The sequence below is a fragment of the Bos mutus genome, chromosome 22 (genome assembly GCF_027580195.1).
Source record: "Bos mutus isolate GX-2022 chromosome 22, NWIPB_WYAK_1.1, whole genome shotgun sequence".
Lineage (NCBI taxonomy): Eukaryota > Metazoa > Chordata > Mammalia > Artiodactyla > Bovidae > Bos > Bos mutus.
Window position 1 is genome coordinate 30,844,257 of NC_091638.1, and position 24,864 is coordinate 30,869,120.

A 24,864-nucleotide genomic window follows, 5' to 3' on the forward strand; every position below is an offset into this window, starting at 1 on the left:
GGCACTCAGAGAGTAACCTTATGTGCGTGGGGAAATGGGAGAGAGCAGTGGAGGTCCCATGAATGCCTGTGCTGTAAACAAATATGAATCTATACCACTTTTTACAATTTAGAGACAAAAGAAGAGCTCAGAGAACGTTGCTTATTAGGCTTAGAGATTGCTTATTAGGCTTGATAACCTGAAATAACACCTGATTGGCAGTCAAGTCTTGGCCATACAGTTCTTCTTGAAAGAAGGATAGCCCTTTTTGATAGAATGTAATAAACAAAATGATAAAAAATGAAATGCTAATTGCATTTTAAAGAGGTCTTTTTTCCCCTAAAATTTTAATAGGTGGTTGTATTGTTACTGAGAGAACAGTTATGCTAATGACTGACTACTTAGATGATTTTGCATTAATATAATAACCATTACCTGCCTTAATGCTTTGTACAGTATTGTGGCAAAATAGCGAAGCCTAAAAGAGTTATACAAAAAGCAGAATTCTATAATGAAACAGAATTATACTTTACACATGAATAGCATGCTTTTTAAAAAATTTTTTGAAGACTGAAATATTATGTCAGAAACATATTTTCTTTCCAGTATGATATAGCTGCCTCACATGCTATCTGTGGCTTTTGGGGGATTTTGTGTGTGTGTTTTCCTCCTTCTTTCTAAATACCATGGGGAATAGATAGAAGCTTTCTAACTTTTTTGTTTGGTGATATATCAGTTGTATCCACTGGGTTATTAATTATGAACACTGGTCTCTCTTGGAGGGGGGCTTGCTATTTCTTTCCTTTCACACAGGCTAGCTTCTGTATGAACATATCAAATTTGACATAGGTTTTTTTGTTTTTTTGTTTTCACATGGGGAGCCATTTTCTTTGGTTCTGCTTTGATGTTGTGGAACATTCTAATGTAATTCATTTGCTCTTACTTGATGAACCAAGTAACACTGCCTAACCTGGTCAGTTATCATCCAGGTAGAGCCTTAGATCTAGAAAGGACTTCAGTTCCTTGGGACATCCATGAAGTGAATAACCAGAGATGAACAACAGTTTCTAAATTATTAATCCAGAGAAATGGAAATACAACAATACTTTAAATGTGTTTATCTTTACATTTGCATTATTTGTACCCATAGCAGTTATGAGAATATGCTCATGTCCAAGATCTCTGTGTATTTATACCTGGCAGCATTTACTTAGAGTTAACATTGAGTATAAACTAAAGAGAAAGAAAAAAAAAAAGGATGACATGTTATTTTCAGTATTTATATTGTGTCATCTCCCCTCCCACCCAATTCCTCCTATTGTCTCTGGGATTAGAAATAAAGTATTGTTTCTGTGGGTGTTCTTATTTATTTGTTTGCTTTTTACACTATCCCCTTCCCCCTCACCTACCTTTCCCCATTGAGGATGCAGGGGAAAAATAAGCCAGATTATTTCAGTGGTCTTCTAGCGTTCAGCTGCTTTATAAAGCCGTTTGGAAGTAAAAGAAAACTGCATCAGGGAGAATTTACACAGCAGTGGATGGGCTTTGACCATCCACTTGTTGTGCCGAGAACGAGGGTGGGAAGGCAGCGCAGACGCGCACCACAGCGCCCCGATGGCCGGCACAGCCGTTGGGCTGCCATGCTCGCAGGTTTGTGCGCACCTGGGGTGGGCCACACCCGCTTGCCATCAGTCAGCAGTGTATCAAGCAATTTTTTTTTTAATTCCTGACTTCCTCTTGAAACTCAACTAAAGAGTGTTAACTGTGTGTGTGTGTGTTTTAAATTCAGTTTTGTATGCTAGCATTCTTTAAATGTCTGCCAGAAGTTTAATTTGAATTTCTGATCCCTGAAGGCAGCTAGACGGAATCATTCTCGTTCTTCATAAATTGCCTTCTATGATTCATTGTTAACTCATAAAACATACTCATTTCTATATACTCAAAGAGTTAAGGTAGTTACAGTATCGGGGATACTTTTTTTTTTTTTGCATTACATTTAAACTGTCATTTGAGAAAGAAATCAAGAATGAGCTTGAACTCCTAGTTAAGGCATGAGCCCTGTAGCACACAAACCTCAGAAATTAATGTTTTTATCTCAAGGAGGGTAAGGTAGATGCATGGAATTGGTGGGGGGGAGTTTAGTTTTGACTGAATACTCTGAAAGAGGAGCTCATAAATACTAGAGCGCTGTAGTTAAAAACTCACATGACTGTTTTAAATACTATTGATTTAAACCAGTGGCTAGATTTTATGAATCAAAGTGTAATTTCAAATCCTTGGCCATATTTCTCAATGCTGAAGCACTCTCTCTTGTGTGCCTTTAGCTGCTTTCCAGACATTCAACACAGGATTAAATGATAGTAGTTACAGTGATCAATAGGTTAAGACCAGTACAATCACTCTTGCCGCTAATGACCTCAGTAGTAATGGGCAATAAAGTGTGGGCTGTAATAGCCTCTCGCTGGTACTGCATGCCCTTTGATTCCCAGTATTAGTAGGGACTAGCTACGTGAAAAAGTTGGACATCGAGAGCTAAAGCAGTGAATATGTAGGCTATAATTCTTAACTATTTAAAGCCTCACACTGTGTTCAGATTTCTTCTTCTTTTCCTTTTCCACCCCACAATGGTTTCTGGTTCGTTTGGCTGTGTTTGTGAAAGCTTTCCATAACTGATTTTCATGACATGTTGGAGGAGAAACTTTGGGGAAAATCTCAGTTTCATTATGTTTATAAATGAAGCTCAAGCCCACTCTGGAAGCTCAGCGTTAACTGGTGTGAAAATGTGGTTTCAGATGTAAAAGCAGAGCTGAGGCCGTCAGGATCTGATAGCCCACTTCTGCTCATTCAGAGACCTGTCACCAGGCTGGAGGATTACTCAGGCTTCTCGGCCCTTTCCCTCCTTTGGCTGTCTGCTGCTTTAAGCGTTTGATTGTTCGTCACCACCTCCATGGAGATGTCCACGGGGGAAAAAGAAGGGGAGACTCAAGATCATTTTACTGTTCTGTAACATGACTATGGATATTGAATAAAAACTCTGGGGAAAGGAGATTTAAACTGTTGACTGTATATGGGGATTTAAAAATTATCTGTGGGCATAAGTCCTTTTTTAAACTTTTAGATCTGTTTTGTTGAAGCATAATTTACATATGATAAAGTGTATTTGTTTTAAGTAGACAGTTGGAAGGATTTTGGCAATTGTATCCACCTCTGTGACCACCAAACCAACCAGGATAGCTGACTCTTCTCTCACACCCAAAAGTTCTCTGGTGCCCATTTCTAACATAGGGTTTCCACAGTCACTTTAAAAATTGTGAGCACGAGACTGTCTATGGTGGTTTCTGTTAGAATACTGTTAATTTCTCGTGCATCACCAGCTTAGATCTTACACCACCCTGTTCCTGTCTATTTTCCTGTTCATCACCATCAGAAATTTGGCTCAAGAATATTTATTTTGTATATCATCCAAGAAATGCAGGGCGAAAAAAAGAAACCTTAAACATGGTTCTTTTGTTTGCTTAATCAAACCTCCCTGTGTGATGATGCAACTCTCAAGGAAAAGTAAACTCCCATCGTGATATGTTGGCTTTTGCTGCTCAAAAGATAGTGATTGGCACCCAATACAGATTGAAGCATTCAGAAAGTTTCTCCTGTATGAAGACGGAGTCAACTAATTGGAACTAATTTCTAGATGGTTAGATGTTTGGATAGTGTCTTCTTGGTGTTTGTCCTAGATTAAATGCAAGTTCACTGTTCTCATCATTGGTGATATTTTGTGCGGCGGAGTATCTTTTTAAAAGGATAATTTATCCATTCATATACATCTGTCCCTGTTTGCATATAAAAATATTCAGACATGCCCATCTGTTTTAAATTACAGTGTATCTACATCTACACTTAAAAGGCCACTGCAGTAGGAAGAATTTGATGATGACCTTCCAGACTTGGGCTAATGAAAATTTTCAAATGTTCCAGCTAGTGTTTTCCAAACGATGAGAGACTTGCATGTAAACATCCCCCAACACAAAACATGCCCACAACAACAGTGGAGGCTGTTCACTGTATATGCATCTGACCTTCAGGAACCATTTTTAGTTCATCAAAATTAGTGATGCTGAGAAATCGGGACATCAGTGCATAATGACTGTGAAATTAGGAATGAGAGCTCGCTATGCAAATGACAGGACAAATCATGTGAAAAAGTCAAGATAAACTGCATATTAAGACATTATGTTATATAAAATTAATACTGCATTTCTCCCTTTTGCTTACTGCTCCCCTGAAAGATTTTTTTAATTCTTTTATCTTCTGATCAGCTATTGTCTGCCGGATTTTTTTTTTTTTAAGTGGCACACAGGCAAAGTGCAAAACATGTTATTATTACCTTTTATTGTAATACATGAGATGACAGCAGATCCTTTTTAACAAAGTATATCCTTTACTGCTTCTAGCTTCTTGCTGTCACATGTTTGATTAGAAACCAAAGAAAAGTAAGATGCTTAAATATTACTGTTCAAAGACATACAGGTTTTGTCTTTTCTTTCATTTTTTTTTCCCCTTTCCTTATCTTTTTATTGGGGGGGGATAATTTTTCATGAAATAGTCTTCTTGTATTACGGGGCCTGACAAAATGGTTCTCATGTAGTCTGCAAATTAAACACAAGTGCAGTGATTATTTTGAATAGCTAAATTACATTCTAGAAAGCTTGCAGAATTCATAGCATTGTCATTAGGTATCCGCTTGAATACAATTTGTGTAACCTTGGCCAAGACAGCCTGTCATTTTAATGTCAGTGTTTTATCTGAACAAGACATCATCCTTTCAGATACAGTGTGCAGGTTTCTTGCAGAGATGCCCGTGCAGAAACGTGTTAACAGTTGCAAATATGAAATGCTATCAAGTTCATCACTGTAGCTGTTTGCCACTGAAATGTCATGGAAAGCGGCTTTTATACTATGAAAGAATTGAGACATCTGTGTGCTGGGTGAACAGGGAAGGGTACAAGGCATCATAGAAAGGGTCTGTGTTGCAGTTCGCAAGGTGCACCCAAGGTTCAGTTGTCCACAGGACTCGGTGTTCATGCACTGTTCTCAAAATAACTGTCCGCAGAGGACTGATTGTATTGGCTCCAGCTGGGAAAATATTGGTTCCCGTTAAACTTCTTCCCTATAATTCAAGTTGGTGTTAACTTCCTGTATCTCACTATGACCAAAAACTCATTAAGCAACTGACGTCACACCAACCTTAGCTCCGGGTAGCTTATGTTAAGCTTTTACTCCTTGTTTGCTTACCAACTCTCAGGAACACTTGTCAGTGGCTGCAAGGTTTTGTTTTATGTTTCTTTATTTGAAATCCACTACTTGATTGATTAGAGTTCGTGGCTGCATCCCCTTTGGACAGAGGAATCGCATATGGGAAATGGGTCAGTCCTCTAAGCAGGCTGAAGACAGTCTGTCACTGAACGTGGAAGGCTGAGTGCTGTGGGTGTGCGATTTCCTGGCTTCCTATTTATCCTTCGTTAACGTTCTAGGTTCCCGTGTCAGTGGCTATGATGACACCTCAAGTTATCACTCCCCAGCAGATGCAGCAGATTCTCCAGCAGCAAGTGCTGAGCCCTCAGCAGCTCCAGGTTCTCCTCCAGCAGCAGCAGGCCCTCATGCTTCAACAGGTAATGGTCCCTCCTCCTTCCCCAGCATCCCATGCCTCCAGGGCCCCACCCCTCCATTCATACTTGCCCTCACCTGAGCAGCTCTTTTGCCCATCGAAGCAGTAAGCAGAGCGAGGCACGTGGGGTGGGATGTACATTGGTCCCTGGGTGATCAACTGCTTTTGCATCCCTGAAAGAGAGGGACCCTGCCAAAGCCGTGAGGGTTTGGGCCGGGAGAGTACCCGATGGACTGAGATTAGGGCTGTAATTGGACTTGGTAGAAGTAAGATCTTTTCGGCTTAGGGGGCTTTGCGCTCTTTTATTTGGTAAGCCCAGAGGCTTCTAAATGGTGTGAATCAAAGCAAAACGAGAGCACGTCAGGAGCAGGTTTAAATGTGACAGCTCTCAAAGTCCCCATTTCAACTCAGAAGCGAACAGAACTTTTCAACATCAGGAAACATCTTGGAGTTTGTTAACGGTCAGGTGCACAGTTGGTTTTACCCCTTTTGTGTCTGCTGATGCTGAAGTAAACTTCTGGCTGCCATGGTGCCATGGGGACCTCATAGTCTGCTTTGATGGACCCCTGAACCAGATAGAGGGGATTCGGGACCATAGCGATGGGAGCTGCTGAGGCAAGGTGGTGGGGACTGGATGCAGAGGGAACTGGCCACACGGTGATGTCCACACGGAACAGCCCCCAGCACCGCCCGAGCCTGACACTGAGTGAGCATGCACAATCTGCAGTAGAGATTCACCAGACTCCCTCAGCAAGGGCGCTTTAGCTTTGTTGTACAATCAAAGGTCATTCCTTGCCTTCTTTTAATTAGTTTGTGTAGAAAAATGGTATGTTTTTCATCAGTTCATTTTGGAGATTACTTTTCAAACAATAATGCCAAGAAGAGTCAGCATGCACTGAAATTTATTGTCGAGTTTCAAACTAAAGGTCAGGCCATTACAGATAAAAGGATGCTATTTTTCAAATCACAGTTTGTGTATGGCACCGAAAGGGACAGTGGCTTGGCAGTGCCCTCTGTTACTTACCGTCCTCTTTTTCCTTTGTAGCAGCAGCTTCAAGAGTTTTATAAAAAACAACAGGAACAGTTGCAGCTTCAACTTTTACAACAACATGCTGGAAAACAGCCTAAAGAGGTACCGACAATACATATTTTACTTTCAAACCACAGATCCCAGAGGACTATCTCATGGCTATTAAACTGTCATTCATCTTTTAAATGATTGCACAACTGAGCTGACTCTATCGGTTCTCAGCTTTCAGACTGAGAGTTATTGTCCTGTTTTCTTTCAGATTTTTCTGGGTTCTGTTCACTGGCTGCCACGTATTTTTGAACACTGCTACAGGTGTACCTCGTATGGGCGCTGGGAAGAGGAGGCTGGGCCGAACCTTTAGGGTGACTTTTGCAAACGCACCGCTGAGCTGAGATTTAGCTGGGGGAGGTGAAGTGCTCCCAGTGAAATTTTACCTGGGCGTGCACTTGATATTTTTTCTCCCAGCTCCAAGAGCTTGGGTGTTGGTGATGGCTTTTGCCTTCAGAAAAAGAATCCCTTATGCCAAAAGTTAGAGCAGGGTTCAGAACACCCCATCTTTGTTGAACAACTTCTTCCAAGTTGCATGGTTCATAATTGCTAATGGCAGGCTTGGATTATTTGTGTCTTCCTGAGAAGAACTTGTGTATTGCGATATCTTCTGTGTATGCAGGCCTTTGTAAGTGGGCATGGTGATCATGTGTGCCTACTGCCCAGTTAGGTAACAGGATTCTCTCAACAGAAGGGAAGACCTTCCCAGGCAGGGTTTCTGTCCTACCTTCTATGCGACTCAGTGTGGCCGAGGCTTGGTCAGATGAGGGAGTATCTCTGGGCATGTGTGTGTTATCGTGACATCTCTCTTCCCGTTTCAAAGTTATCCAATGTCACTTATCTCTGCATGTTTTCACGGTGGACTGAAATTCTTTGCATTTGAGTATTCTCCTCGGAATGACAATGTAGATCTTGGTAAACAGCTCGCAGTCCCGCTGAACAGCTTCTTTGCTGGCCTGCAGCAGGCAGCCCCTGCCTTCAGCTTAGAAGGAGTCCTGCCAGGTGACTCTGTCCCTGGCCGTCTCAGGAGCACGGGTGCCTGGAAACGCCTGTTTTCGCACGTTGGGAATGACCCAGCCATTCTCACTGTGCCGGTTCCTCGCTCTGCACAAACTGGGTACATTTTCCTTGCTCTGCCAAGGGTTCACCCTGGAGTCCTGGTTAGCAGCCTGGATGGAAACCCCTGCAGAGTAGGGGCAGTTTGGGGCTGAAGGGGAGGAGGTGTTTTAATGAAACTGCTGACACAACCTTAAGTACGGTGCCGCGCTACCGGGTGCTGCTATAATAAAAAAGGGAACAGATTAAAAAGTGTCTAAAATGTAAATCTAAAGGACTAACAGTAATTAAAATGGAAATGGCACAGGGAGGGAAGGCATGTAATTGTGAGATATCACTGTGCAGAAGGCTCTCAGCTTTGTTTTGCTGGCTGTTTTTCTAATTCAGTAGGGCTTACTCATCAGTGGCAGTTCAATGCGCGTTAATGACTCTGGGATTGCAGGCATCACTCTGGACAAAGAAATGATTATTGTGCGGTCAAAAGAAGTTCAAAGACAAGAAGGGAATTTCAGTTTTTTCCTTAGAGATCCACATTCAAGAGCATATAAATTAAGCCAAATGTTAAAAACCACAGTCTGAAAGCTGACTTCAAAGTCACAACTCTCTAATTAATGAACTGCGAGCTTCAGTTTGGACAAGTTGTGGTTTGATGCGCCCATAAATCAACATGACAGGCCTGTTTCACAGTCTCAGACAGTGCTTGTCACGGAGTCACATCAGATGTAAACACAGCAGAAAAAAGAAGGGATATGAAGGAGGTGCAATTGATCAACAGAATTGGTAAAAACCCACTTTTGAAGCACATTATGCATGATCACAGGAAATGGTTACAGCCTCAAGAGGTTTCCCCTTCTGCTGTTGCTTTTTTGAATCAGATTTCTAACAGCCTTCAAAAGGGAGAATAAGAATTATGGAGTTTCTCCCCTGTGGCTCGCAGGCAATAACCCCCTGTTGTTATTTTGTGCTTCTTTCTTTTCAAAGGCATCAAAATTTAGTTTTTTAAAGATCTTTAACTCTATATTTGAAGACAAACAAAAAAGGGCCGCACTGTCATTCTTATCAGTTACCAGGGATTGTGTTTTTCCTTTCTGTTGCCACTTCTTATTAACCTCTTACTTGGTCTGTTAGACATAGTTTGGAATGCACGTCTGCATGCTGGGAGAACATGAAAGTTCAGATGAGCTCAGAGGGCAGATAAAGAAATGCAAAGGCGAAAGTTACACAGCAGAAGGAAGGATAAAAGTTAACTCGCCCAAATTGCTGCCTTCAGAAAGGGAAGGGGCATCTCGGGTGCACAGACACGCTGGTGGTGTTAGAATTTGGGAGGGGGGTGGGGGAGAAAAGGGGGCCACTCTGTCTGAACCAGGGGACGGTGGTTACGTGACAGAGGTAGTGTTCAGCGTCTCCAGGACACTGGGTATGTTGCGGTCACACTTCACCATCCATTTTGATGGTAAAGGTGGTGTTGCCTTCACATCCTGAGGGGTGAGCGGGCCCAGACCTACAGCATGTCCCCTTGGATTCTACTGGTGTGTTCACAGTACCACTGAATGTCACCAGGTCCTGTCGTAACAATGACCAGGCTATCTTTATGTCCCTCAGGTAAGGGGGCCTCCTGAAAGTACTATGCTGGTGGTGGTCCTTTTGTGCTACCATGAAGTAGAGTCACATGGTAGTAATTTCATGATGTGGACTGCTGGTTAGGATTTTAACAAGGTTTGAACTTGGATGTTGACAGATGGAACAAGTGTATTAATTTACTGAATCCCCAGTCATTAGTGGCTCATAATTTTGAATCGTCAGCCACCCTCTCCCCGCCTTTTCCCTCTTTTGATCACCTCTGCAGTAAGATACTTGATCCTGGGCCAGAACAACATACTTTAGCCTCTTTTTTTCCTAAAGTTGCCTCAAGTTGTTGAGTTCAGACCTGAGACCTTCTTGGGAAGATGGGCACTCTGTAGCCCCATACAGCTAGTTCTTAAGTGACGGCTCATTACTATTTGACAGGACGGGTGTGGAAAAGCGAAGGCAGAGTTAATTTTAAGTCAGGCCACAAAAAAAGATCCCATCCTGTGCGGGCGAGGTAGGCTAAGTTGATTGTTTTAAAAGGGCCGTTTGTCCTGGGTAGTTATGACAGTTTATGTTAGGCGGTAGGGAGGAGCCGAAGAAAGGAAAACAGACCTTTGACTGCAGAGCTAGGGAGGGGATCCGAAATGCAAGGTTTATCAGGGCATTTTAGCATTTTAACACCGACTACTGACCTGTCCAGGGGACTGCGCGGAGACCTTTTTTGTATGCATTCAATTGTGAGAAGTAAACAAACGGCTCGTATCCTGTGTTTGGTAACTGGGTGGGGAGCACAGTTTGGCAACCAGTGTTGCTTTTAAATTCTTTCTTTGGACAATGGGCCTTGTATACTTTTATATCCTGGCTTTTCAAACACGGACAGCTCTCAGGAGCTTTTCCTAGGGATGGCCACAGAGACAACAGAGCAGCCATCAGTCATTTTATATAAATACAGAATTTCTAAACATTTCATTTACAGTTGGACAGGAAACACCCTCCGCAGACCCCGGCACCCCCGCCCCATGACTTTCTACTTCAGCAGGAGCTGAATCCCTCATCTTTTATTGCACCCATGTTGTTTTTTCTTCTCTTCCTCCCCTCCCCCACCTTTTGTAAACGCGTCATGAATTAATATCTGTTGAAGAAGTGAAAAAATCATTTTGACATGAATATAACTATCATTGGGTTTTACATTAATGTGATAACTTGGGAAGGGGTGAAAACAATTGGATCATTTTATGCATGCTGTTCTTCAAATGAAAACACTGGCTTTTCATTTAAATTTATTTAAATTTTTGTTGTTAGTGGTATAGAATTTGTTTTTTGGAGTGAAACTCAATTAACTTTCTCAGTGGCATGGTAGTAAGTCTGAAATTGGTTGCTAATATGAGAATGATGGTTTTTACTGTAAAATAAACTACATGGAGACCAAAAGGAAACCACTATTTTTCTCCTCCTTTGAACTTTGCATCAGAAGGTCTTGGTATATATGCCATTTTATGGATGTATCAGATCAAGGTCATGTGTTAGGTTAAGTGAATGCAGTTGTTTGTGAAGTGTAGTTAGGAGAGGCTCTGAAAGGGTTATGTAGTCCTCTTGGTTGGGAATGTCTCTCTCATGTTTTGAATAATACTCAGAATCAGGAAAACAAATCTTGTGGCTTTTCTTAAAGAACCTTTTTCCTTTCTTTTTCCTTTCTGGTTCCAGAACTCCCTTCCCCAAGAAGGGTTAATTTTTCTTTCATAATTGTTAGCCATAATGTGGCTAAGACCTCCACCTCGATTTGATTCCTCACAGATTAAGGATATTAGATAATTTCCTTCTATTTATTGTAATACTGCACTGTATTATCTTTCTATCACTCAGATAATTACTGAGGAAATCTACATTAATTTTTTTGGCTGGAGCAAGGCCTGCTAAACACAGGAATGATGTATTGATGTTTTACACAACAAAAGTTTTCCTCCTGTCATTGTCCAATCAACAGAAAGATATTTATCATATCGCAGAGCCCCTTCTTTTCAAGAACAAAGCAGGTAGGGAAGCACGACCAGCCAGCAGACCTTGGGGTTTCTGAAACTCAAGCCAAGCGAAGGCATCTGCAGCTTAAAGTGTCCTTCATATTAAGCACTCACAGCTGAGTGCGATGTTGTTTGCTAAATTATGAATGTGTGTAATTAAAATCTAGTGGCTGTTTCTATGAAAGATTTACAATGTTATTTCATCGTTTGTCATGGCTAATTAACAATATTAGATGAAGTTTTTCTTCTTCAAAGGTCTGATTTTTTCTCATTTATTTATGTCAGAAGTGATAAACAGAGTAGTTAAAAGCTTCTCCCTGTGCAGGCGGGACAGAGGCAGCTTGCTCCTTCACACCTCAGGGTTCAGGGTTCAAATCCCTCTAGACCTCGAGTGGTGAAACCTGACTTCTCGTGTGCCTCATTACAGGTTTCAGAGTCTAGAAGTCCACGTTCTGCCTGCAAAAACTCAGGCCTTTCCAACCACAGGAGAAACTGCCTTGACTGGCAAATTGTCTTTCTGTGGGAGCCGGCAGGAGAAAGGGCCTCCACCCCCCGCCTCCTCGTTTCTCTTCAGAGGTGCTCTGCTTTGTCCCCTTGAAGGCGGCCTTGAGCCGGAGCCTTCCACGAAGCTCTGGTGACCACTCTCAGTCCTGGCTGATGACAGGGTATTTGAAGACCACTATCTATTTCACCTTCCCTGGGCAGTGGCCATCTCATTCTTTTTTTTTTTTCCCTGCCTGATTTCTTTCAGCAACAGCAGGTGGCTACCCAGCAGTTGGCTTTCCAGCAGCAACTTTTACAGATGCAGCAGTTACAGCAGCAACACCTCCTGTCTTTGCAGCGCCAGGGCCTTCTAACCATCCAGCCAGGGCAGCCCGCCCTTCCCCTCCAACCTCTCACTCAAGGTAAGCGTTGATGATGCAGAAGGCATTGGTCTCTCAAGACCTGGGGCAGTGATGGGGGTGGAGGGGAGTGGGGTCTCCTTCCAGCTCATCATGAAGGAGATTGTTTAAAACACGCAGTTGTGCACTTAGAGGCAAAACCAGCTCAGGTAACAGTGATGGACCCTTCCAGAAGCCAGAGGGCTTGTGAGTGCCAAGATGACAACATAGGGCAGTCTGCAGACTTCACCAATGTCACAGGATCAAAATGTTGCAGGAGAGGAGGCAGTACTGCTCTGTCTTAATGGAGCATTTTAATCAGATCTTCTTACATTTTCGGTTTGGAATCACAAATACATTTTCTTGAAGGCTTTCGTTAGTCATTTTAAGATACATTGGATACATTGTACATCCTGTAACTTGCTCTGTTTTAAATCGTAGTAATGCCTTTGAAATGTCTCTTTTTAACATCTAGGGAGGAATTCAGGTAAACAATTGTGATTCATCTCTTGCTGTTATAGAAACCAAGGGGGTTTTCTGTTGGAATCTCTCTCTTTTGCATTCACTTGATTGTTGGTTTTTGAGCAAGTTGATTCTACTACACCTATTAGAACAGGTAACTTGTCCATCTCCAGCTCATTTTTGAGAATTGGAGCTCTTCGAAAAGGAGTGAGATTTCATGTATTTAGAAATTTCTTTGGAAAAGCCATTGACATGTTCTTTCAATGGATGTTGCCCGTCAGACAGAAATGAGTACTTTTGCTGTTCCTAGGACATCCCTCTGGGTTGCAGCAACTCTAACTTTCACGTGGGTAATGTGATACACAAATGAATCATTCAGAACCAGCCAGAAGGAAAGGAAGGAGGGAAGGAAAGAAGAAAGTCATGCTGTGTTTTGAAATACAGTTCCTCTGTCCTTACATGGTACAGTGGATTTCATTTGCCTCTTCACGGCCCATGGTGGACTCGGGTGTATGTGTATGTGTGCCTTCAAGACTGGCAGCTAAAACCTTTGGTGTCTTGGAACTATGAAGACAGTTCATAATATGAAAACTCTTTCTCCCCTCATGGTGCTGAAGGCATGGCCATGTGTTCAGTAACTTTTGGTGTCAGGTGGAGCCAGTGAGGCATGTCTGCCTTGAGTCTCTTGAGTCAACCACAACCAACTTGTGTCCCTCCTGAGGTTCTTTGGGTTTTCTTTATGTCTTAATGCTGAGACCAGGACATTTTCCTCCTTTAACTTCCCTCTCACCTCCCCTCCTCCTCCTGCTATTACTGCTCATCCACGCAATATATAATCAATATCGCCATTGCTGTCAAAATAGAAGATTTGGTAACTGAGCAATGCCAGGGCGGGGGTCGGGCGGGGAAGACACATGGGCTAATGCACTTTTGTGCTTGCAAAATGTTATAACGTGCATTAATTACATCTTCGTATTTATTGTTGGCAACACCGCCGGCTGGCTGACACACCCACTGGACTCCGCTTCTACCTCGCTCGTCTTTTCCTACCGCTCCTATACTATTAAGTGTGCTCACTCAGGTTCATTGTTATAGTCCATCAGTTAAGCTGTCCAAAAGAGGGCAATTGGGCAGTGACAAGACAAGCTCACATGTAATGTGAAAGAAATGAATGTGGTGATGCATGAAGTGTAATCTCTGCAGTAACATATCAGAGACACCGGTAGGTAATTCACTAGTCATGGCATTGATTGATATGCTTAGCAGTCGGCTCTAACGCTTTAGCCCCCGCAACATTAAGAAGATGCATATTTATAGTCTAAGGGGGTGTCTTTATGTGTGCCCAAAATGCATAAACGCAAATATAAACATTTCTCCTAGTGAAGTGAACCACCCGTGTCATAGCCATCTCTCTTGGAATCAAAAGGCTGGTTTTGTGTCCCCTAACCCCTTGCCCAAAGTGGCTGGAGAATTCAGTCATGTTGGACTACAACACTGTTTTTTGTTTTTTTTTTTTTTATCAGAGAGATGATGACTTAAAACTGATGTCATTATGAGGTTTAAATCAACTTTCTGCTTGCTTGAACATGGTCACCTGGGTATGGAAGTACAAGGACAAAAAAAGGTTGATCAACTCTGTTTGTCTTAGAGCCAGTGATACCTGGGATTGTAAAATTGAGTTCCGTGAACGGTAATCTGTCAACTGTCCCCGCAACATACATTTTTTAAACCTGTGTCTGCGCTTCTTTTATAATGAAGGGGCCAGTTGTCCTGGAAAAAGACATGTAGGCAGGCACAGGGTCTGTGTGTTGAAAATGCTAGTAACGCTCACTTCAGGATGTACTCACCATGATTCTTTTACATCCCTGCACGGTCTTGGCTAAGTTGCCTTAAACGTGCATGTAAATATCACAGTATTGGAACAGACAGAGTAATATTTTGAAGACTCTTTTTTTTCCCCTGGAGGTTTTAGGTTATGAAACGAAAGGACCTTTTTTTTTTTTTTTTTTTTTGTAAAATGTTTTTAGGGCTGTTGGAGGGCCTTCTCCCTGTTTTGTATTATTAGCATGTCTATTTTTCCCCTGATGGCTTTAATCATATCATCTTCCTTAGCACCTGTAATTCCATAAAGAAATATACTTTTAATATCATTCTGAGTTTTTAATTTTTTTAAATATAAACTACTGTTGGAAGAAAATTGCATGTCTGCTGATGTACCTGTTAATGGATTTGTTTAACTTGGGACTATTATTCCTACCTACCATTTTGGAAAAAATGCATGCTTTCTGGACATTTGATGTCCCCTTAGTCTGATGAGTGACTAGCTTACCTTTTATCTGTCTTAATTCTATCGTGAGATCTCGGTTGTCAAATAACAGCATCCTTTGGTAGATACTATTCACTGAAATAACAGTTTAACATCACTAACAAGGTGTAACATTGATGGAAGAGACCGATTTGACTGCCTTTCTGTGAGTCTTATGCGAGTGTTCTTCACCGTAATTATCACATTGAAATTTGACCCAGAAGGATACCTCGTTGTCAGTCAGTGAGTTACTATTTTATTTACCATTTCTCCCTGTGGACGAAGAAACTGATTTGCTAGCCCATTGGACTAGAAGGAGAGGAGAGAGACATTAATGTGCATTGTGGGCCTAATAAGTATAACAGGGCATTTCTCTTTGTCTTTATTTGCTGGATAAACAGCTTAGTTTTGAAACAGCTTCCAAGTGCTGCTTCTATCAGAGGGAAAGTGTTAACACAGTGGTTAGAAACCCACCTCCTATGCACCTTGACCCAGAAATCAATTAGTTTGAATTGAAAAACTAGGCGGCTTGTTCTTTTTGTGTGTATTTACTCCCCAGAAAGTAAAACTGGATGTTGACTTGTAGGGCTTTATGTCAGTGTGCCATCATCCACAGACAAGCCTATTCACTATTGTTTCAATTGAATAAACAGTGATCCGAGGGTCAGCCATCTTCCCAGGTAATTGCTGGTGTGCAGACATCAGTGGCGGCCTGTTAGCTACCAACCCACCCTGCACATCACCTCACTAGGTGTTGGAAAAAAATAGCTGAGATGCAGCAGAACTGGACACAGGATTGTGTGGTGACCTTTCCCTTTGTTTAATTTGCCTCCGAGGTTTAATTTCAGGGGACAAGTAATAATTGAATATGCCTAATAACTAAATGCTCATTTGGGACAAAATCCATCAAAATATAATTGGCATTTGATTTTTATGAAGGAAGAAGAAAACTGACTTGGCTGTCGACGCATTCGAAGAATATCTGACCACTTAATGTATCATTTGAGGCCTCTTTTATAATATATATTAATTGCAGAGACTCAAGCGTTTGAACATTTTCTTGGAGAACCGTTAGGAGAGACCAACTGTTTTTGTTAACGCTCCTCTCAGAAAGGCGGGGAAGGTTATTGGTCTGCTGTGCAATAATTTACTCCTCTTTGATATGCAAACGATCCACGGTGAATATAAAAAAATCCTATCAGACTCATTTCACAGTTCTTAACCACTCGGATTCTCTGGAGTCCATCGCCTCATTAGACCAGTGCTCTCCAATGCTAGCATAATTAAAATCTTTAACAGTTTAGCAAAGTAAAGATGTTTGGCTGATCACGTTGAGATGATTATCTATCCATTGTATTCTAAATGACAAAAATAAATTAAATTTAGACCTTGGCATTTTTTATTATGTGTTTCAAATGAATATAATGCACACAGCCTTCTTTTTAAATTCAATACCTTAGGTTTGGTCAGAAACGTGCCTGTTTCAGTTCCTGCTATATAGTTAGAAAATGGCAGGCTTGCTAGGAGAGCTCGGTTCCAGTTCATTGAGACAATGAACTGAGATCCAGACGTCCAGTTCTAATGTGCATTGCCTTGTGATGTCAGGGGTGGTGATTTCTTCCAAGTTGTCCTCCTAGGTGGTGGTTGTCAGTTGCCATTCAGACTATGTTTCCTCTGTGCGTGTATGCACTGGAATATGCCTTGAGGTCAGATTTGGAAATCCTGGGCTGTAGAGGCATGCTGCCAGCATAAAGGCTTCGTGCCCACAATAGTGAGATTGACATACTGATTGAATCTCTTCTTGGGAGGAAAAAAACAAGGTGACTCTTCCTGCCCAAGACTCACATCCATTGTGACCCCCTTAAAGAGCAAGAGAACTTTACTGCTCCAAGTTTCTTTCACGTTTTCATTTCATTCTGCAATGGTTCATTAGCATGGATCTAAGAAATGACAGTAATAATAGTGTTACTTGTATAAAAAGTTATACAGTTTTTCAGTAGACACATCCATCAATTAAGCATGTGGTACAAGAAACCAAAATTAATGAGGAAGATAGGTGTGTTAATGAAATAATCATAGTATAATCAATTTGACTGTTAAAAGTTGAAAAGCATTTCAGGAAGACGATATGAATTCATAATTTATGTCTAAAAGTGATTAATAAAAACTATATTTAATAACAAAGCTATTTGTCATCATTTAAGACTTAAGCACAAAAATTATTCATTTTGTGGTTCATGTTGTCATAATAGTAGAGTTGAACAAATTTATTTTGAGCCCTTCTTTGTGTCTAAAAATACAGTAACATCTATCTACATTTTTTTTAACCCCAGCGGTCTAGAAACAACAGTTTGGATGGACGCATACAGTCTTTGCGAAAAATAGCTGTGTTCTGAATCCTTTTCATGGGATTCTTTTATGTGTGATGAGGGCACTTCAGGTGGAGGACCCATTCCTTCCTACCGTATTTGCCTTAGTTGAGAGGGAAGGAAAAAAAAACTGCATGCACCAAAAAACCCCTAACACTAGGCTTTGTTTACTGACTCTTTGATTTAATTACTGTTTGAAGAGGACGGAATTAGCTGTTAATTGATTTAATTATCCAATTTGTTTGTTTCAGGCATGATTCCAACAGAACTGCAGCAGCTCTGGAAAGAAGTGACAAGTGCTCATACGACAGAAGAAACCACGGGCAACAATCACAGCAGTTTGGATCTGACCACGACATGTGTCTCTTCCTCTGCACCTTCCAAGACCTCCTTAATAATGAACCCACATGCCTCTACCAATGGACAGCTGTCAGTCCACACTCCCAAAAGGGAAAGGTAGGAACGCAAATCTGAGATGTGTCCGAAGCTGGCTGTAAGGCGGAGGGGTGGGTGGCCTCTCCTCGCCGTATCTATCTCGGTGATCCCTAATTGGATCCATGTGACTGGAGTGTGCGTATAATTACTTAAGAATGTATTCAATGTGGTGTGGGTGTGAAGCATCTAATTATTGTCACCTTTTCAACGTGGAATTAGCACTTACATAGATGGAACCTGAGCTTAGGAACCCAGGCAGTCTTTCGATCTCTCTTTTGGATGAGGTGGGCTTCCAGGCCTCCTCTTTCTGCCATGTGTCCACTGCATACAAGGTGCTTTCCTTGTCTTCACGTGCTTTCTAAGGAAATAGCAGTGTCTACTGTAGGCTGTGTTGAATTACAGTTTGAGCAAAGATAAAATGTACACTACTCTACAGTTCCCTCCCTGAAGGCGGGGGGCCCATCTGTTTCACCGTTGTGTCCCCAAAGTGTTCAGGTTTTTTTTTTTTTTTTCTCAATAGACTGTCAGTGAAGGTTTGCAGGATGGACTGATGGAATGGGTCCACATATACGCACACACAGGCATACAGAACCACTTTATCCAGGTCATGGTCTATATGGTAGCATTGACTCAATTTCCGTATTCCTGTTTGGAAGTTAACACTTTATATTTTTAAATTGCCCTGAGCTTCACTTGGATGTTAGTTGAAGCTGAGGTATTTTGAGAGATCCAAAATACATCATGTGAACAGACAGTGCTAATAAAAGGAAGCTGTGAATCCATATTATTATACCTTAGCACCCAGAAACAATACTACTATTCAGTGCTTTTTCAAAATAGAAAATACATATATAAAACTTTTTTTTTTGATGTATTTTTAACCTGTTTCCTATGTAGCTCGTATGCAGAGTGTCCATGCACAGAAGAAAAGAAACCCTAAAAGTCATAGGTGATAGCAAATGTCATTTCCATTCAGAAAAACCAAATTTTTTTTTTTTATAAAGGGACCAAGTGAAAGATTTTTTAATTATCTTCTTCACTTAAGCAAGTACACATATAATCTCATATATTTCTTAAAATGTTGAACATGAAGCCCACTGATTTAATTAGATATATATCTTTATACCAGCAGTGCTTGATCCATTTAGAGCTTAATAATCACAGAAAATAGTACCTGAATATTTATGTATGTGTTGGTGTGTGTGTATCATGTTCAAACCCAAACACCATGAGAGGTTTCTGGAGATGAAATTATATATGTTTTAGCCAAAGCTTGCAGCTGTCCTTCTAACATCACTTTGGAGTTTCTGTGGCAGACACAGCAGAACTAAAAGCTGCTTTTAACTTACTGGTTTAGAGGAGCTTGAAAAATAGAATGGTTGACAGTAAAAATTAGTTTGGAAACATTGGACCAAATGTGACTTTTTTGTTTCCAGTGAGGATAGGTTTGTATGTCTGGAGACCAGTCTTAGCTCTTGCTGTATAAGGTCTTAGAATGCTTTGTAATTTAAAAAAAAAAAAAAAAACCCTAGACCTTAGATAGCTTTTAAAGAAAAGGTTCTAGGTTGTCGTCCTTTGCTCTACTTGCTTTTGGTGTCCTGAGGTTGATGCTGTCCATTTACAGCAACATCTTTATCCATAGGTAGCAAAGGGGGCCATACAGGGAAAAACGCCAGCTGATACACTTAGAGTATTTATTGTAATCTCGTCGGCTGTTGTGGCGCCTGCACAGATTTCCTGTGACATAGAAGTTTCTCCCTGTTTAGATGCAGTGTGCTCAGTTTCATTCTAAAAGGTTATATACGTGGGGTCAGGTAGTAGATTAGCAAGGAGGCAAATAGAGAAGAATAGCCCTTTTCATGTCTTAAGGTGCATTTGAAAGTAAATGGATCTCAGAGACAGTCTAATTCCAGGAGAATAAGTTTGTTGGATTTCTCGTTTTATGGTCCTTATGTGTCTGCACAAAAGTTGGGCTTAATCTTCATTGTACTACCTGCCAGCATTAGAATAAGGATCAGGAAAGAATTCAGATTTCATTGAGCATTAATCTGGATGTAAAAACAGGCTGACTTCTCCAACTGTACATGCAAAGAAGAAGCAACTATGAAATTATATGCTACTACTTAATCTCTGGGACCTCTGAGTTTATATCATGTGGTAGGTTCCTAGAAATGGCTGGACTGGATCAAATTCTAATCACATTTTAACTGAAAGTGACAAATAAGAGAGATGAGCAGAGCACCTTAAGTTAAAGATAAGTCAAAAAGTTACAAACTTACAGAACTGATCACTACAAATTGAATTATTATTCAGCTTTGTGTATAAGGACTTAATAATGAGTATTTTATGGTTTTACCATCTGATGGTTTACTTTAAAATCCCATGGGGGATATTGCTATTTAAATAGTGGGAAATGGTTTTTTATAAAAGTTATCCCTCTCACAATTCATCTCCCTTACACAGTGAGTTGTCATTTGTCTCAGGAGTCCCTTTGAGAAGTTCATCCCTTACTCACCAGGAGCATTTGTGAAATGTATCTCATTTGAAGCTCTCCCTTGGTTTCTACATAATATTCCCCACCCCCAGTGCTGCTCCTGGAGCTGTGTCTTGGGGTACCGGCTTTAAGAATTCTCTCTGAAAGGAGTTGGGAGTACTCCGTGTGGAAATTCATAGGGCCCAAGGTAGCATTGTGAGAGTTGTGGTTTGCTTTTCAAAGTCAGGATTTCCATGCCATGTGGAAGGCTCCTCCCCCCGCCGCCTGCCCCCGTGCATCCTTCGGGCTCCCGTGAGCAGCCACCGCTGCAGCAGCTCTGGGGTTTGGTGAGCTGCAATCTGTTAAGGAGATAAATAATGTGCTTGGCACGACACTCCTACTCTCCTCTTTAATTTGTCTTACACAAGGAAAATTATAATTAAATCATTCAGGGTAAACCCTTGAGTGTAGAGAAGGGAAGAAAAAAAAACACACACACACTTTGGTAAAGATTGCCAGTAGAAACCCACTTCCCTGTTGTGCGGGGTAGAGACATGTATCAATATTCAGCATCATTAGGGGAGGAGCGGCCCATGTGATTTGTGAGGCGGATGCCAGCGCTCAAATCAAGGCTTGTTAAGATCCTGTCCCAGTGCAATCACGGACCTTCCGCATCATTAGAATTCAGCACAGGCACTGCACTCCGTGCTTTGATTTTCTTCCGAGAATTCAATAATGTTTATTGTGCTGATTATATATATATAAATTCATTGGTGCAGTAGACATACCTGTGTTGTCAGGCCTGAGAGAAGTGTGGTGGGGATGAAGTTCAGGCAGGATCTAAACAGCTGCAGAGCAAGGCAGGCACATCCTCTTACTGTCATTTCATTCCGCAGGACCAGGGCGTCCTGACTTCTTTGGTAAATAGACAAAACTTCGACCTGGGATACCTGTAAACACAAAGATATTATCTCGTTTTTCTCAACCGTCTGACTATCTCACTTTAAGAAATCGCGAGTTTTGGTGTGGGTAAACAAAATCAACGCCATGCAAATGAAACATTTATTAAAATGCTAAATTTAGTAAAGCCCTTTGAGCTTCCTGGATCAAAGCAGCTATGTAAATACAAATAGCAATTACTACTTAAGTAATTGCCTGAATTAAAATTCTAAATATCACATTATATTATGATGCGCTAGGGAAGGGGAAGAAAACTCACATTTAATCTTTTTTGTCCCTGTGCCAAGCAACTGGCTAAACTCTTGCCTTTGGAGTGATGTCTCATTTTAGCCACGTGACCACTGGGAAGCAGCAGGGTTTGTTATACCCATTTTCCAGATGAGGAAGTTGATTCATTAAGATTAAATAAGTGACCTAGGGTCATAGAACTGGTTAGTCTCATAGTTGAGACGCAGATTCAAGGCTCTCTTTTAGTTTGTAAAACTGGACTTAAGAGATTCCATTCAGCACAGAAATGAATACTTAATTATGATAAGTTAAAGTCAGTGCTCCTAAAGGAAATTTTAAGTTGGATTTAAATTCACTTCAACAGTGTATTGGCTTACCTTTTGTGTGCACATCAGTATATTTAAAGGGAAATCCCAGAGTTTCCTGTGTAAGGTAGACAAGCAGTTCCTGGGCTTCTCTTAAAGGGAGGGCAGGTAGGGAGGATTTGCAAAATATAAATCATTTACAGTCTGAAACAGCACATAAAGAGCAAAAATGGACCCCATGCAGGATTTGCACACAGGCAAATGTGAAACAAGGCGCGCTCTTCTTTAACTGTATCCTGACTTTCCTTCCTGCCTTATAAATCTTGGGCTTCCTCATTGAACATCATCTGGTCTCTATTCTGCTTCAGCTGTCCTTCTGTAGTCCGTATCAGAGATGGCCCTTCTCTCTGATCCTTCCCAGCTTTTTGCTTTTAGTTCAACCACCATTAGTAGATGTTTTATAACTCGAATATGTCTCAGATGCATAGCCCTTCTAAATATTTGTTCCAGGGTTTCCTTAAACGTTCGGTGAAACGTTTCTTTAAACTCCTGAGAGATCCTGGGTTGTGCAGCCTCTTCTGTGATTGAAGCTGCTGTCACAGCCTCAGGTGACCCAGGTCGAGGAACCTCTCTCTTTCTGAGGCCTGACCTGCCTTCTGTCCTCAGGAGATACCTTCCTTTTCCTTCTCATTCATTGACACAGCCCCGTGTATTTCAGTTGCTCGCAGTTTCCACGCTTCTCAGCTGGCAGCCACCTTCAAATAGCCCCTGAAGGTTTTTGCTTGGCTCATGGACTTCCAGACACTTTCGCTTGATACAAAGTCTCTGTTTTCGATTTGTGGCCTTTTGACATATTGCCGTGGATCTGACTATATAACAATAACATTTATGTTGACTGGCCCCTCTGTTTTCAAAAGGCAAGGAACTCTGAATTGTAGACATGCCTGGTGTTTCGTTTCTCTTTTCTTTTTTTTTTTTTAAACTAAATTCTCTGATGATGAATAAATAGTTGTGCTCTTGGTTTCCTCGCTAACATTCTAGAAGCTTGCTTTCAGAACTCTTCCGGTTACACAAGCCTTTAACTTTTTGCATATTTTCATATTCATATTTAGGGCCTCTGGAGCCAGACATTTAAACAGTAAGCTCTAGCTCCCATGACTCTGAATAGCTCTTCCTCATGTCGACTTTTTTTTTTTTTAGTACTTTGAAAATCAAGTAATTTCTTTCATATTTCGTTTGATTTGAAGCACTTAAACAAACTAGTAGCTCCAGATCTTCCCTCCTCATTAGATTGTCTTGGTGAATCTGCAGTCAGATTGTCCCAAATTGTCTTCAGAAGTGTTAGGCTACTTTTTGCCCATGTGTCTTGAGGCATCTGATATTACAGAGGTCAGCGATTTATGACCTACCAGCCAAATCTGGCCAGCTGCTTATTTTGTAAATAAAGTTTTATTGGAACAGTGAGGCTTGTTCATTGATATGTAGTCCGTGGCTGTTTTCACACACTACAATGGCCGGCTTGAGTAGTCACAGCAAAAAGCATATGGCCCACCAAGAGTGAAATATTTACCATCTGGCCATTTACAGAAAAAGCTGGCCAACTCCAACATTACCCATTGAACCAGCGTTTCTCAGATTTCCCGATGATAATGTTACAGGTGTTTGTTAAAGCATACATCTTCCTAGGCCTGAAGATTTGGATTCCACTGGTGTGAGATGGGGTACGGGAGTTTCTTTGTCATACCTACCCTAAATTCTTAGGCTTCCCTGGTGGTTCCTTGGTAAATAATCACCTGCCAATGTAGGAGATGCAGGGTTTGATTCCTGGGTCAGGAAGATCCCCTAGAGAAGGAAATGGCAACCCACTCCGGTATTCTTGCCTGGAGAATCCCACGGACAGAGGAGCCTGGTGGGCCACAGCCCATGGGTCACAAAAGAGTCAGACACATGTAAGTGACTAAAGAACAGCAAACAACAACAAAAGCCCTAAATTCTTACTACTCAGAGGCTGTAGACCTGCAACTTTGGTATCATGTGGGAGCTCATTAGAAATGCAGGGTCTCAGGCCCTATCCTGGCCCTCCTGAGTCAGGGTCTGCATTTTCACCCAGTCCCAGGGTCAAATGCAGTCCTTGACATGCCCATTCAGGTTTGAGAAACAGCGTAGGTAGCATGCTCAGTTGACCTGGGTTTTGACACTGCTGGAAAGGACAGTTTTTCATCCAGATTTTGATGACTCTCCCAGACATCTTCAGTCCACTTAACGAGTGGCTTGCCATTCTTGTATGAGCCAAGAGAGTACAGATACTGCTACTGCTAGAAAGAATCAGAAACTAGCATATGATGGTGATGCTCAGGCAGCTGTCATTTATTGGGTATTACTTTGTGCCCGTCACAGTGCATAAAGGACTTGACAAAGGCTTTGATCTTGATTTTTCCCATTTTACCCTCACAATAGCCCTGTGGGTTACTGTCCTCTTGTACAGATGATGTTGTTGGGAATGTATAACTCGCATGAGTCACACAGCTAGTTAGGGACCAGGTAGGAACTGGAACTAGGGTGTCACCAAGTCTCAGGTCCTCCCAGTGGCAGCCACATTCTGCTGGTTCCCGGGTGGGCTGCTCATCAGAGCCACCTGAACTGCACCCCAGACTCTGGGTTACAGCCTCCGGGGGATACAGTTTGGGGATCAGGGTCAGGCCATAACCTTCCAAGATGGTAGCCTGGGACCAGCCTGTCTATTGGGCAGTAATTAGAGAGAAGTCCCCCATCTTTCTCTACAGCCCATTCTTCTCCCCTACCAAATCTTTTTGCACAGACGGAAGGCAGGGGTGACAAGGACACAGGTGACAAGCAGTGGAGACTGTAGAAAGCAGGCTGAGCATGTCCTGTCAGGTGTGGTAAGGGACGAGAAAGAGGCAAGGGTGCAGCTGTCTGCTGAGGCCTAAATTAGAGGCACTGCTTTCTGCTCCAGAGCCAGCTCTTGGCAGCATCAGCCGTACCATGTCTATCTGCCTGTTTAAGGCAAAACTGGCCCTGCTTATGTCCGAAAGAAGCTCCTGGGAACTTACTAACTTTTTTGTG

The 24,864-nt window shown here is 41.7% G+C and overlaps 1 protein-coding gene across 13 annotated transcripts in view; it reads left to right on the forward strand.

Moving 5' to 3' along the window:
• FOXP1 (forkhead box P1) overlaps nt 1–24,864 on the forward strand; it is a 625,652-nt gene that overhangs the window by 526,192 nt on the left and 74,596 nt on the right. For 11 of the 13 annotated variants that reach the window (XM_070359713.1, XM_070359711.1, XM_070359708.1 and 8 more), the window contains 4 exons: nt 5,508–5,645; nt 6,687–6,773; nt 12,114–12,267; nt 17,631–17,835. In XM_070359713.1, coding sequence (XP_070215814.1) covers nt 5,508–5,645; nt 6,687–6,773; nt 12,114–12,267; nt 17,631–17,835 — 584 coding nt within the window. The remainder of the gene's footprint in view (nt 1–5,507; nt 5,646–6,686; nt 6,774–12,113; nt 12,268–17,630; nt 17,836–24,864) is intronic. The other 2 variants (XM_070359720.1, XM_070359717.1) reach the window with 1 other exon arrangement.